The sequence below is a fragment of the Vanacampus margaritifer genome, chromosome 18, assembly GCF_051991255.1.
Source record: "Vanacampus margaritifer isolate UIUO_Vmar chromosome 18, RoL_Vmar_1.0, whole genome shotgun sequence".
NCBI classification, from domain to species: Eukaryota; Metazoa; Chordata; class Actinopteri; order Syngnathiformes; family Syngnathidae; genus Vanacampus; species Vanacampus margaritifer.
In genome coordinates this window covers 16,450,607-16,465,498 of record NC_135449.1, presented here as the reverse complement: position 1 = coordinate 16,465,498, position 14,892 = coordinate 16,450,607, and the positions used below count along the sequence as shown (strand labels likewise).

The following is a 14,892-nucleotide window of genomic DNA, read 5'->3' as shown; positions in this document are numbered from 1 at the left end:
AGCAGAGTGAGATCCATAGACATCAGCCTTCACAGATTGAACGACCAGAGAAAGAAGCAGATTGTGTTTGAATTTCGGTAGATGCTGGTGTGGTGGATCTGGCATGCATGAAAACCTCCACCAGAGAGGGGAGCCATCGACCCCGGGCAGGACAGAGCACAACCCCCCAGGCCCCGGCAGCGCCAAGGCACAACCCCCGGGCACCGCAGGGGCCACCGGCCGGAGAGCAAACCCAGGAGCGCCCCCCACCCCAACACGGTCCGCGCCCCAAGCCCAACGCAGCAGAACGGGGCACAGCAGGGCCGCCAGGCACCCCCGCTCCCAGCCACCCGTACCCCCAAACACCCCCCCCCCCCACCCAGAACTCTTCTTGCCGAGTTGCATAAACGAGCCAATCTGAAGTTAATTGCCTTCAATTAACTTCCGTCTCCTTCTACAGCGAGTGCATGTGCAGTCTTGCATGGAGGAGGGGGTAAGAATGAAAGATAAGGAGAGATGCTTATTGTCCTTAATATAAATAAATAAATTAATAAATTTAAAAAAATAAGCGCACACATATTGGTGCAAGCATGAGTAAAATCTGTCCTAAAAAATAGCTCACCAGTGATGGGACACAGTGACTTGCTAAGAAAAATTAAAACAAGAAGAATGTCAACATTTATTTATTTAAACTCAGTATGGTACGCCCAGCCATCTTCACTGAAGCAATCCCCTTCGCTCCTGGCTGTTTTACTGGATTTTGAATTTGCAAGGTCCACAAAATATTATGTTCTATTGCTATAAAAACATGGAACCTACCAAAAGAAAGATTAAGAGTCTCTTATCACCAGGAAAAAAGTATATTTGCATCTGTTTGTTTCGCAACAATTAGCTTTAGAATATAGCTAAGTTTCATCATAATTCACAAACCTGTTGACAACACTGGGAAAAAGAGCTAATCTCTTATACTCTGCTCCCACCTGCTGGCCGTTTTTTGTAATAACTACAATTGCTTTAGGCGACGTCTTCATGTCAGAAGCTGTATTAAAGCCTTCTGTATGCATAAAAAAACTTAAACGTATAAATGAGTTTTTTGAGTTTGAAATAGTTAATGTACCAAATATTCGATATTTTATTTAAAAATTAAATAGAATGTGTTGAATGAAAAACAGCTGTTTTTATTTACCCAAATATTTTAAAAAAGGCATTTTAGAGCCGTGATTTTAATACCGTGATACCACAATATTTTTGCTCACGGTTATCATACCATCAAAATCGAAGGCCCATACCTACTTGGCATATGAATTATAATTTCACAGTGTTACTCTACCTTGTACAGAGAGTCAGGATTGGGTTTGTTGCGGACTCCCAGGTCATGTTTGAGCTGCCCCAGGGTCCTCATTCCTGACCAGCTGTCCTTCTGACCCACAGGCAGCAGCAGAGATGTGACAGCATTGTAGAGCTGTGGAACAGACACTGGATACCAGGAGCGCAGGAACACAATATCTGCAAAATTGTCACACAGGATAACAGGGTTTAACAATTACTGATTCATCCCCAAAATAATCTGCAGATTAATCAATTATTCAAATAATGATTGTAGCCCTACTAACTACAATACATGTATTTGAAGATAAGTGCTGAAAACATGCAAATACAGAGAACAACTTAGAACTGAATTTTTGTGATATAGTGTGAAACACGTTTTAACCAGTTCAGTTGTCTAGCCCACCTCCACTATGCAAGCACTGAGCGCCGTCATTCCAGATGACCTGGACACCAGTCCGCCTTGCAAGCAGACTAGCCCCGCTATGTTGTGTGGATCCACGCCTGACACAAAACAGAGGGGGTGGCGGCAAATTGGACGAATACCTGTCCGTGCACTAGCGATGCCGATCCATGGGCGGACGACCTAGCAGGCTAGCGAGGCCTGCTAACCCTCTCACTTTACTTGTGGTAGGTGACTCTGGGTTGTTTATGAATAGGTAGTTGCTTTCCCAGTTGCAAACACTTAGTGCCACCAACTGGTTGTCAAGATAACAAAAGCCCATTGGCCTCGTAAAAGAGTGGCTGGGTGAGAAAGGGTATGTTTACTTAGGACCACCCAAAACTGGTTGTTTTCAGTAGTGTTAAGGAGGAGTGGATATTAAGTGTGCTGTAATTCTTGTTCTTTCTGTACATCAACCAAAAAATGTCAGACACGTGTGAAATTAAAAAAAATTCTTTCAGATCCTTGTACAGGAAGCAGTCATATTGGTAACATGACAAGAAGCCGCCATCTTGGTGGAATTTTCGAGAAAAAAAAAGAGGAAAAAACATGCCGATGCCATTAGCACTTCAAAACACTTTCACGGATAGTGGTTACTACAGTGGACAGCTAATAAAATGTTGTTTTCTCCTATATAAACAAATCTTTTGCCACAGTTGGTCATTAGCCACTCCAGTGGACACTAGTGTAGTCTTGACATACAATGCCATCCAGTGGTCAACGTTTATAAGCGCAAAAAAAAAAGACAGACAGACAACAAGATGGACGACAGAAGTTCAGATGTGACGTGCAAGGAAGGAATTAAGTGTCTATTCCTTACATTCTAGGAGGCCTTTGCAAGTAAAAATATATTGGGACATCAAGCAACAACTAAGGAGTAATATAATTGTTAAAATATCCAAGTATTGATTTTGTAATTTGAGGGAATGGCGATTGTCGACTCAATCGGACTTTTGACTTTATTAGCTGTATTGTGACAATAATACAACTTAGTGTTACTGTAACTTTGTTGCTTTTGAAAATACTTTATTTGCAGTAATTATTTATTTATTTTTTGCTTTAAAGGTCATGCCGTTTGAATTATTTAGTTTAACTATTACATTGAAAGCATCTTGACTGCTTGGGGAATGAGTGGGTTGTGTGTGAGTAGGTTTTCCCAATCACAAATTGATCAATGACAAAATTATGCCCCTTAAACAAGCGCATTATTCTCTATATCGGCGGTGGACATGCCACGCAATATTGTCACTGAGGGCCGCGCGGGGGGAGGGGCGTGTCTTCCAAGTTTATACCTCTACGATCACAATCAGATCGATGTTCCTTAAACACGCCATTCATCCGGTATCAGCGTCGGCGGAGGGTTGTCTTATGTTATTGTAAAGTCACAATCTGATACCCCTTCAGCATTCAGCCACTAACGGCAACAGCCGACATACTAAGGCATTTTCCTCACGGAGGTTATCGACTTCCAAAGACCGCCTGCCAAAAAACGTAATTTTTCCAGGCCTCTATATTATTTTCAAGTGTTTCCAGCTCACAATGTTTTTTTTCATTCGTGCCTCATGATTTATATTGTGATTATCTTATCATGCATCGTAATCATTCCCACATGCAAGCCCTGTTTAAACTAATTTGCATATTTATGTACGGGCGTGGAGAGGGAGGAGTCTGGTACTCTAACATTTCCGCATTGATTGAGATGTATGAAAGGAATGCTCTTAGATTCGTATATGTATGCATGGATTTGTACATCTGGATTTTTTTGTGCATGCAACGTTTTCTAGAAATGGACGTACGGCGTGTTTTAGTACGAAAGCCACGCATGTCTTCGTACATGAGGCCCCTGGTCCTTATGTTTTGTAGTCGTCAGGTGCAGAACATGCTAGCAAAACCTACAGGATAGTCGAGCAACACCATCTGACTCAAATGGGGATGATGACGGCGGCAGTGATGATGAATGGTTGCCAGAAAAAATAAAATTACTATCCTTATTTCACAAAAAGTTAATTTCTGTTAATTTGTTTTTGCAATACATGTAGTAGTTTTGAAATATGTTAAAAATATGTGAACACGATCTTAAAAATCAAACAGACATTTTCTTAGTGTTTACATAATTTTTTTGTTATTTACTCTTTTCTAACAAACATATTTCATCAGTTGCTTAAATGCACGTTATCCACCCTGGTGGACATGTCACCAACTCCTCTAAAAATGAACGTAAAAAAAATTATTTTTTGGTCATGCCAAAAGAGAAAAAAATCCTGATGTAGGCTATCATAATTTGTGCACGAAAGGGTTAAAACGGCTCTAAAATCCCCTATGGATACGGATAAATTCACAAGAAAACAATTGCTGACTAAGGTACGCTGCTTTTCTCATGAATATATACATGAATAAGTTAATTATAATAATGATGTATTAATAATAAATTAATTCCCTTAATTATTCAAATGACATTATAGTTTCATATACTATGTCAGTTTGTATAGCTTTGCTTCATAACTTTCCTTTTTCTTTTTCTTTTTTAAATAAATACAGTCCATCCCTTTAAAAAAGCAAAAACTTTTCTTGGTCAATGTATGCTAGTTAAGGCTGTCAAATTAGCATTTTTCATAAGAAATAAGTTTAAAATCGAATTCAGCATGGCCTAGTACAGTAATGTGTAAAGTTTTGTGGAGATTTTTTTTTTTTTTTTTTTACCAGATTTTCAATAAGCACTACAATACAAAAGCATTCTCCAAAAATGCCATTTTCCCCCACACAAAAAGCTAAATTTCTCTGAAAAGCTTCACATCCAATTTTCAACATTCGTGCAGCGTTATACTCAGGTTGAAGTGGCCTTTCCAACCACACTTGGCATTTTGACAGATTTTCATTTTTGGGAAATCCTGCCACGTTGCTTGTCATATACATCAACGGAAAAGTAGGACAAACTCACCACTCATAAGTAGCCTGTCCTCAAATGTGGCTCTATAGGATCCTGGTGGCGTTGACAGTGCTTTCTTGATTTGTCCTCTGACGCCAGACACTGTTCTTATAGAGGCCCCTTCAAATTTAGCCACCTCCAACACTGTATTGAACATACCCTGCATACAGGAAGGGAGAAGTCACAACAGCCTACTGTACGATTTTTTTCTTTATACTTTAGAGGGACAGGGTGTTGTATTTGAGAATACAAGAGGTATTCAAAAGGTCCTACCTTAATGAAACAGGTGTTCTTAAAGATCTTGTATGGGTAGCCAATGAGTTTGAGCTTCTTAACCACCGTCACTGACTTATCTAGGTCCAGGACGACTCCTGTTGCTGCAATACGGAAATTGCCCTGCACAGAAGGGAAACATGCTTTCAGTGCACTGCCAATAAAAAGTTAACAAACAAATCATAAAAAGTTAATGAACCAAAAACTTAACACGTGATATTAATTCGATTCTAATTGAACCAGGAAATTTAATGGTTGAGTCATGGAGCACAACACCTGTTGTGAATTTTGCGTTTTTGCGTTTTTGTTCGCGTTTTGCTCCTCGTTAGAGAGGAACAAGTTCTGCGTAAAATACTGAAACACTGAACAGTTGTCCCTATGATTTCAAAAGGTCCAGGGGCCGTAGATACTAGATAGTTTTATCATACCAACCCGCCTAACACAAAATTTTAAGCCACAAGTACAAGTACTACCATACGCGTGTTTTACTCTTACTATGGTGACAGGCCTATTTATTGCATATGAGGGAGATGGATCAGTTTGCATATCGTCGCTGCTATGTGAAAAACACTTATGTCCATTTTTGGAATGCAGGCATGCCAAAAACGTTTAAAAAAAGCAACAACAAAAAAAAATGGACGTAAGTGTTTTTCACATAGCAGCAACGATATATTACAATACTTCATGATGCCCTAAGACGAAAAGAGAATGCTAAAATGGGTGTTCACTAAGACGAGCAGCATCGTGATTTCACACCTAAAAAATTAAAGTTATAGAGTGGTGAGCCCAATCCCCGAACATAACAGACAAACAAATAATGCTGTTTCTGAGGCAAAACCAAGAAATGTAGAGGAACGTTGCAGGGTTCCTACTGCCTACACATTTGGAATTTCAAAATTCCATACTTTTCCATACCCTAACTTCCGGACTTATCTGTGTATTTTTTTTCTTCTCCTCAGAGAACTATACTAGATGAGTAAATGTATCCATGTACCATATATAAAACATGCACTTTAATTGTTCCTAATATCTTTATTTGAACCCATTAACAGTTCAATGTTCAAATTTTTGTTGCGTCCAAGTGTCTGAAGTCTAAACATAAAACTGTGACAGCACTAGTTATTTGGTTAAAGTTAAAGCGTTCTTTCATTGATTAATCACAAAAAATTATCACATTAATTATGTTTAATACAGATTAATCATACTATTTATATTTTTGACCACATATAATCCTTTAGCTTGACAGCGGATGGTTATGTTAAAGGTAGTGCAGGTTGTGTTTGAGCAACAAACATAACTAACTACATGCATTAAAGTAAAGCATTTAATAAATGTTTGCGTATGATATTCAGAATATTTGTTCTAGCCAAAACATTGGGGTCTGTTTTTTCCCCATTTTTAATTATGCAAGTAATTAACTGATTAGAAAAAGAGGAGGAAGAGAGTGTGCAGTGGAACAAAAAATGTGGAAGACATCCTCATAACATTAAATGTAGAAGGAATTAACACATAACAGGCGTTCTTCAAATTTGGCGGGCAAAATTTTTTGATAAAAAGCCTAGTGATTAATCATGATTCTATGATCTGATTAATTTGATTAAAAAATGTAATCGTTTAACAGCTCTAAAACAGACACACACACACTGAATTATGTGCAATTCTATTGTCTTCATATGTGGCAATGCAAAGCCAAAGAACCAAAAACTTTATACCATTGAGGTAAATTTAAAAGAAAAAAAGAAGTGCAATAAGCCGCACGAAACCACATGAAACCCGTCCGTCTCATCCGTTCTGTCGTAAGTTCAGTAATCGAGACAATGAAATTTGATTAGACATTTTTATTTTATCCGATTCATTGATTAAATCGACAGAATTATCGATTCTTAATAATCGTTACTTGCACCAAATGATGGTTGGGAATCCATGACCAATGTGACCTTTATACAAGCTGAAGACACACAACACAACAGTCTAAAGTTCAGCAACAAGTTTTTTTTTTGATTGATTAAAAAAAAAAAAAAAGATTACTTACATTAATTCCTGCAACCGATTGCAGAGCCAGGAATCCTGTTCCCTGCGGTGTAATTGGACCTACAGAGAAAAGTGAGAAAATAGTGCAGTAGGTTGGATACAGCATTTTATTAAGCATCCTTCATAAATGGTTTCTAAACTGCATCACCATCTCTGGTGAGCATACTGTATTTTCTTAAAAAATTGCATGTTTTTGTCATGTTCTCAGTAGTTTGGAGATAATGTATTACAAGATAAAGGAATTGGCTTGCTTTAGTGATATGGCATTCATAAGGGGTGCACCGATCGATCGGCCTGCCGATTTATCGGCCTGCCGATTTATCGGCCCCGATTTCCTTAATTTTGGAAGATCGGTGATCGGCCGATCCCTTAAAAATAAAATGATCTTTTCCACCAATCTCATCTCCCTCCTCAGAGGTCTGAAAAAGTTAGCCACTGTCCTGTTCTGCTGAGATGACTAATAGGATTTTCATTTTTATTTGAGAGAACTACTTCAAGATTGGAACACTAAAGGTATATGTTGCTTGTAATGAAAAAATCTGTATCGGCAAAAATCTGTATCGGCAGGTCAGACTTTTTAAAAGATCGGGGATCGGACCGAAAATTGTTATCGTTGCACCCCTAGTATTCATCATCAAATACATTAAACGTCTGTCTCTTTTTTAATGCCATGCCTAGTTATGTAGAATTTCCGTATATTCATTAGGAGGTGCAATAACTAATTTAAGTCTCCAATGAAGGCCGAGGTTTAAACTCAATGCCCGCCACCCAGTCTTGCCCACTGTATGCAGTGCTTTTTTTCACCACAGAACGGCTTCAACCGTCTGTTCACATAATGAACGAACAGAAACAAATGAATACAAAGAAATGTAGTGTTTGATGCTCTCAGTGCACTTGCATTTGATGATGTCATTGTTGTTTGTTTTTTCTTTCAGAAATACAAAGGCTGGTCTTGGAATGCCAGGTGTTCTCTATGTTCTGTCTGAAGCACTTTGGCTTCATTCAATTTAGGTAGAATCGGACTACTGATAGTCTCTTAAATACACTACTGTTTTCCTTTGAAGTTGTAGGGTCTTCTCTTAATATGAAAATCTGTCTAGATTTATTCTTTTTTGGGGGGGGGGCAGAATTTTTATTATGATGAGTTCAGATCAGGAGAATTAGTAATGGGCTCTTTGCACAAATCCACTACTTCCTGAACTCAATACCACTCCATTTCCTGTCTTTCATGATTGGACAAACTGATTAATCCTCGTGTGTCTGACCATTGTCGTTGTGGTTACTAAAGTCAGTGGTACTGAGTTCAGGAAGTAGTGGATTTGTGCAAAGAGCCCATTGATTGCTCACAGCCAATCTGAGGGAGCCATAATTATGGCTGAATTGGATTAAAATATGGTAAATGTTATTTCTACCCTACTGTTTGATATTGCATCATGTGCTCTAATCATGTAGAGTTTGTCCATTTGCACAGTATTGTACCGTTTCAACTTACCCCAGATGGAGGCCCCACAGTGCATGTGCTGTGGTGTGTATTTAAGAAGGCGATGTCGCCCATTGTGATCCTCAATATGGTAAAGGGGGATGGTCTGAAAGCGACGCCAGCCGAGCGACAGTATGAGTGGGTCTCTTGTCTTCAAGATGCGATTATACCAGCGATGTTTCTTCAGTCTCATCTAAGAGAAACACACACACGCATGTACTTAAGTGCTGTCAAAGTTAAAGCGTTAACTCAATTGATGAATCACAATATATATATATATATATATATATATATATATATCACAATTAATTTTGACAGAAGATGATCCTTTAGCTTGACAGTGGATTGTTACGTTAACGGTAGCATGTGATTGAGCACTAAACATAACTACATTTATTAAAGTAAGGCATTTAATAAATGTTTGTACATGACATTCAGAATATTTGTACGACGGCATAGTAGGGCCATGTATAAATATCTATATTTTTAGAGGGTGAGGGCAATATTCCGGTAAAAAAATTGTATTACTTGTAAGTTTCTGAAGGTTTTTTCTTGCAAATTTGCCACTTTATAAAGTTGCAAATTTTCCTCTTTATAAAGTCGCAAATTTTCCACTTTATAAAGTCGCAAATTTTCCACCTTATAAAGTCGCAAATTTTCCACTTCATAAAGTCTCAAATTTGCCACTTCATAAAGTCTCAAATTTGCCACTAAAAAGTGGCAAATTTGCGAGTTTTTTTCTTGGAATATTACACCACCACACCCCTCCCCTCTGAAAAAAAAATATATATATACGTGGCCCTAATAACGTGGTCGTAGATTTGTTCATGTGAAAATATTGGGGTAATTTTTTTTTCTCAATTTAAAATTTGCAAAGTTACTGATTTGAAAAAGAGGAGGATGAAAGTATGCAGTGGATACAAAAATGTTGAAGATGTCCTCATAACATTAAATGTCAAAAGAATACATACATAACAGGTGCTCTTCAAATTTGGTGAGCAAAAAAATGTTGATAAAAAGCCTTTTTAATTAAGTGATTATCATGATTGATCATAATACTAAAATATGATTAATCTGGTTAAAACATTTAATCCTTTGAAAGCGCGAACGTACTTTAATAATAATAAAAAACAATCGTAAAACCTCGTCAGAGATGTAAATCAACTGGACATACCTGTAGGTATCCAGCGCTCCCCTCATTGGAGCCCAAGCCACCGAGGATGATAGGATAGTGAGGATCAAAGTTTGTGACAAATTCACAAGGTAGAGAGGAGATCTCCAACCTGACATACATTCCTGGTCGGAAACCTTCATACTGTACTCTTGTCTCATCATCCAAATCCTCGAACTCTGCCCTGTTTAGCTATGGGAAAAATACATGTGCTGGTCATATAATTAGAACATCAAGGAAAAGTCCATTTATTTCAATAATTTGTTTCAAAGAGTGAAACTTGTTACATCAGTTCACCACACACAAAGTGAAGTATTTCAAGCCTTTATTTGTTTCAATTTGGATGATTGTGGTAGAAAGACACCCAAGGTGGCAAATCCAGGTCCAGAAAGTAAAAACTCTGCCAGTTTGGCTTTAGCCCCTGATGCTAGCTAGCTAGCTAGCTCATTAGCAGGTAAAACAAGCACCATTGGAGCTAGTTAGGGAGCTAGCTAGTTAGCACCTGGCCAAACTGTGGAAAGGCTTTTACTTTTATTTTTGAGTCTTTCTGCCATAATCATCCAAATTCAAACAACTAAAGTATGAGAATATTATGTTCTACAATTTAAAACTGCTGGTAACGAGTCATTTCACAGTTTACAAAGATTTTAAGTAGGGATTTTCTATACCACTTTTTTAGATCGATACAGATATGATACTCAAAACTTCAGTACTCACCGGTATCAATACCAAGTGCCGATACCATTAATACTTATAATGCATACAATTTCCCAAAAAACAATGACCGGTAAAAAAGAAAAAGAAAAAAAAAAGACATATACATCCCAACTATAGCAAATTTCGTTAAAATTTAATAGAATTAACGGCCATTATATTTTTTCAATTTGCTCATAAAAGTCATTTTGCAAAGAGCACACAATAAAATGTTTTTTTTTTAATCGATAAATAAGATTAAACAAATAATCCAGTGGCCAGAAAAAAAAAAAGTCCCAGTCATATGTGGTTGTACAACTTCTTTTTAAGGAATACAGTGAAGTGCAAAGAATTCAATTTAACACAATAGTGTTTCATGTAATTTAGTAACATCTACAATGATACGAATTTCTCAAGCTATTTAGTGTGTGATGTTTAATTATATCTTGTTTTGAAATCCATGCTTTTAATTTGGAAGGCTGCTCTGTATTTCCGTTTCCTGTTTCATGATCTCCGTTCATCTTTATCTCATAGCAGTCGTCAATGACGATATACAATATACAAAGATATGTCTGCGGTTCAGAGCTAATTAAATTGTTGCGTACAACTGAATATTTATAGGCTTTCTTACAGGAGCCCCCTGTGGCGGTCAATAAATGCAAGATAACCATTTCATCCTTTAGTTCCTGTAGTGTTGTCCACATTAATTTAAAAGAATTACACTGACTGAAGTGGCCGTAAACGGCACCGGGTTTTTTTTAGCACCGCAGCTCGAGGATGTTAACAAGGCAATTAAGCTCACGGCAAATGTAAACGAGGCAATTAAACACGGCGAAATTACGTGAGCTACAAACATATATAACACAGATTGAACCACAAATAATAGGTACTATTACTCACAACAAGAGTACTTACTTAATCTCAGTAACGCACGCCGAAATGGCGCTGCTGGAAGTAATGAAATGAACAAGTGTTACCTCATAAGGAAACAAACGAAACGTAACAAAACAAATAAGATGGAACAAAACGTTTGTTCCATCCTGACAGTTCCTGACCGAAAAATGGCCACAAGAGCACGGTACCGGTATCCATATCCGTCACGAGTACTGAAACTATGAAATCTGGTATCTGTACTCGCACATCCCTAATTTTAAGCATCAGTTTGAGTCAAAGAGATGAAATTCCGCAAATGTGCGCAAATACCTCTGCCTGCTTCTGCATCTCCTCCTTTAGGTCATCAAAGTAAGTAGCATCGCCGTCATCGTACTCGGCATCAAACCTCTCTTTCAGCCTCCTTTTTTTATCCAAACGCTTGTTTTTCTGGACTTCATCATTATCCACCTTCATTGGAGTCTCTTCAGCGTCATCGTCTTCATCACTCTCATTATTCTGTTGGTCAAATAATTTTTTTTTAAAATGAATAACAAAACATTTTGTAAAAAGAGTTGACTGCTAAATTCAAAAAGTTTATGATGTAGACAGTAATGTAATAAATACTCTATAACTGTGGATATGATGGCAAAGACAATACTTTTCCAATTGACATTCAGTTAGTAATGAACTTTCTAAGCAAACCTCAGCATCATCCTGTGCCCCAGTTTCTCCTTTGTGGACTTCGCCTGTTTCCAGATCTTCAAAATCTCCATACATCTCATCTACATGAAATATGTCTTTGTTAATTGTCAGATTAACTATAAGAAACACACAAAAAAATCCAAGCTTTTTCCTGCATATAAAATTTGGAGGCAACAGCCTTATTAAATCGAGCCGCCTCCGGCCCTAAAAATCTCCGACATCATGTAAAAGGTTTAGGGTTGTCCAGATCCAATCGACATGATTGACAATCGGGGCCGATCATGTGATGTTCAGCTCATCGCCAAGGGCTGCAAAAGATTAGATTTTTAAAATTTTCTTAAATTTCCAAAGTCAAGAATAGCATATTTTTGTTTACTTGATCTGAACCGTTGCTGATGTACACCCATATTAAAAGGTATCATCTTGGGATACTTTTATTCGAATAATTGAGAAAAACTAAGGCTACGTTCACACTGCAGGCAAATGCGACCCAAATCGTATTTTTTTGCCCAAATAGGTAATGTGAACACTTACACAAAAAAATCTAATTTCTCCCAAAAAATCGGAATTGAGCATTAAGACCTGCAGTGTGTATGTAGCCTAAGATAATTGACAACATTTGGATATGGTATTTTTGTTTTTAATTGCATTGCAGAGGTAATGGATCAGGACTGTGGAAGTGGACTTTTCTATTTACCATGCTCCTTCAGGAGCGTAGCGGCATCTTGGTCCTCCTCCCATTTCCCCGTTACAAAACAATCCCTAATGGAGTTCAGCATCTGGATAAATAAGGCAAAACATTTCAGCTACATTTTCACAGAAATTATATATTAGTACATTTATGTGTGGCGAAAATACTACCTCCTCCAGATCCCAGTTGTGGGAGGAATCAGGGTTGAAATGTGAACAATCAAGAGCATTTGCTTGAAACATTCTACTCTTCTGAGTGCGGTTGATGCGAAAGAGTCCTCCCAACTCGTCCTTATCACTATCATTGTCGTCGTCCTCTTTTCCCTCAGCTACTAAATAGAGACAAATGTTGGTAAAAACATCAGAAATATATCTGCGTTCTTCTTTGAGCATAACTATCTTGATATGAATGTGGGTGATAGCATAGTAGCATTTCATCCGATTTTTTATCTAAAAGGATGAATACATGAATTTGAAAATATTAAATCGCTGGCGTCGGGCCAAAAACCTCGCAAGTCACAATTTGGAACATTTCATATTTTTAAAAAAAAAATCTATACTTTTGGTCAGTTGAATTATTTCTACGAATTATTGACCAATCTTAAGTGTTGAAAAAGGCTGATGAACAGTTTTTGGGGTCTCCTGAAATGTGACGATTTCGGAGATATGTTTTGACACCAGCGAATTATATATTTTTTTCATTTGCAGCTTGAAGCCTGTAAAAACGCTATTATTTGATACCTGAACCATAAACCAGTTTTCGCAGGTTGGGCATAGCTTCTTGGCGGCGTAAAAATGCTTCAGATGCCATCTGTTGCAGACAGTCTTTCCACCGCAGAGCCCCTATAGATCAAAACAAAAGGTTCCATCAAGTGAACTCAAGGACAAACAAACTACCGTAATTGTGTCACAAACTCCATAAGGAATGTAGATTATGTAATTTCCCTTTATAAAAGAAGTTGTCAATACTAAAATGGTGCAACCCGAGTAAAAATAAGCATAAGTAACTGGAGTAAAAATAAGCAGAACGATATGCAGCACCTAAAGCCTGAAATAAAGCGGAACGTAACTGCATAAGTCAGCTGAGAGTATACTACAGTAATATAATAAACAATCATTTATAATATAAAAAGTTAAAAACCTTTATTATTACTCACACATTGGAGACATTTACATGGTTTCAGTAACAGTATTGCATACAGGAATTAAAAAAAGACACTTTTGCGGTTTTGTTTGCGTGCTGAGTGTTAATTTTGACATTTTTGATCTGATTAATCTCGTTGAATAGACTTGCTTTCTTTTTATTACAGTTGAAAACAGAATAGGTCAAGGCGAATTAAGCCATGGACATAGATATATATCTGAATGAATTATAGAAAACAAAACTGAAAGCCTGTTGTACAGTGTTTTCACTTAAAATATCAGACTATCCTAATTAAAATTTGTTTCATCATTGTTATTTATTTGATCCATTTAGCTTATCTGATGGACTGTATCATTAAAACTATCCAGAAAGGAATAATTTATGAGATATTATTCATTTAAAAATATTTTTTACCTTAATTTTATATTATATGTACTGTTACCTTGAAGGGATGCAATTGATACAGTGATATTAATTTGGGGCCATTTGTATCGCCCATCCCTATCTACAATTAGGTGCATATTTACTTTTATCACTACACTGCTTAAGAGGGCATTATCCCTGCTGACGGAAATCATTTGACAGTGAAAATCCAACTAAAATAAAATGAAAATACATTTAAACATGACAAAATTCTGAAACTGAAAAGATGCATTTACCCAGCTCTTCTTGTGCTTCCTCTCCCCTTTCACTAACTGTCTTTTTTATTGCAGTTTGAGCTTCATCCTCATTTTCCTCTTCATCAACAACATCCATCTCTTCTTCATCTTCTTCAGAGCAATGTCCAGAGTCTGCTGCTCTCCCAGCCTCCACTTCTTCCCCACTCATCTCTAGGTCATCCTCACTGTCAGCGAAAACAGGCAACTCGGACATCACTTCTCTAACAGCTTTTGTCTCCTCCATCTTGCGTTTCTTTGCGATTGGGCCACTTTGACCATTTGAACATTTGTCACTTGTCTCTCCCATAAAACTTGAGGAATTATTATGTGCATCATCCAGCTCCTCTGTGTCGGTTTCGTCAATGTCACTGTCTTCATTATCACTGGAGTCACTGTTGTCACCTTTGTCATCATCCTCTTCTTCAGTAAAAATCACCTTTCTCCTCTCCCTGTTGCTCACAGGATCCCAGATACGCTCCTCCATGTGGCCCTCGTTTTCTCTG

The 14,892-nt window shown here is 37.5% G+C and overlaps 1 protein-coding gene across 1 annotated transcript in view; it reads right to left on the bottom strand.

The window, feature by feature from the left end:
* The window catches only part of bms1 (BMS1 ribosome biogenesis factor), a 50,804-nt gene that overhangs the window by 3,293 nt on the left and 32,619 nt on the right, over positions 1 to 14,892 (bottom strand). Inside the window, exons 10-21 of the mRNA XM_077551080.1 lie at positions 14,390 to 14,889; positions 13,328 to 13,429; positions 12,758 to 12,918; positions 12,594 to 12,675; positions 11,897 to 11,976; positions 11,525 to 11,710; positions 9,632 to 9,820; positions 8,470 to 8,650; positions 6,979 to 7,037; positions 4,947 to 5,069; positions 4,686 to 4,833; positions 1,310 to 1,485 (exon numbers count right to left, since the gene is read on the bottom strand). Coding sequence (XP_077407206.1) covers positions 1,310 to 1,485; positions 4,686 to 4,833; positions 4,947 to 5,069; positions 6,979 to 7,037; positions 8,470 to 8,650; positions 9,632 to 9,820; positions 11,525 to 11,710; positions 11,897 to 11,976; positions 12,594 to 12,675; positions 12,758 to 12,918; positions 13,328 to 13,429; positions 14,390 to 14,889 — 1,987 coding nt within the window. The remainder of the gene's footprint in view (positions 1 to 1,309; positions 1,486 to 4,685; positions 4,834 to 4,946; positions 5,070 to 6,978; positions 7,038 to 8,469; positions 8,651 to 9,631; positions 9,821 to 11,524; positions 11,711 to 11,896; positions 11,977 to 12,593; positions 12,676 to 12,757; positions 12,919 to 13,327; positions 13,430 to 14,389; positions 14,890 to 14,892) is intronic.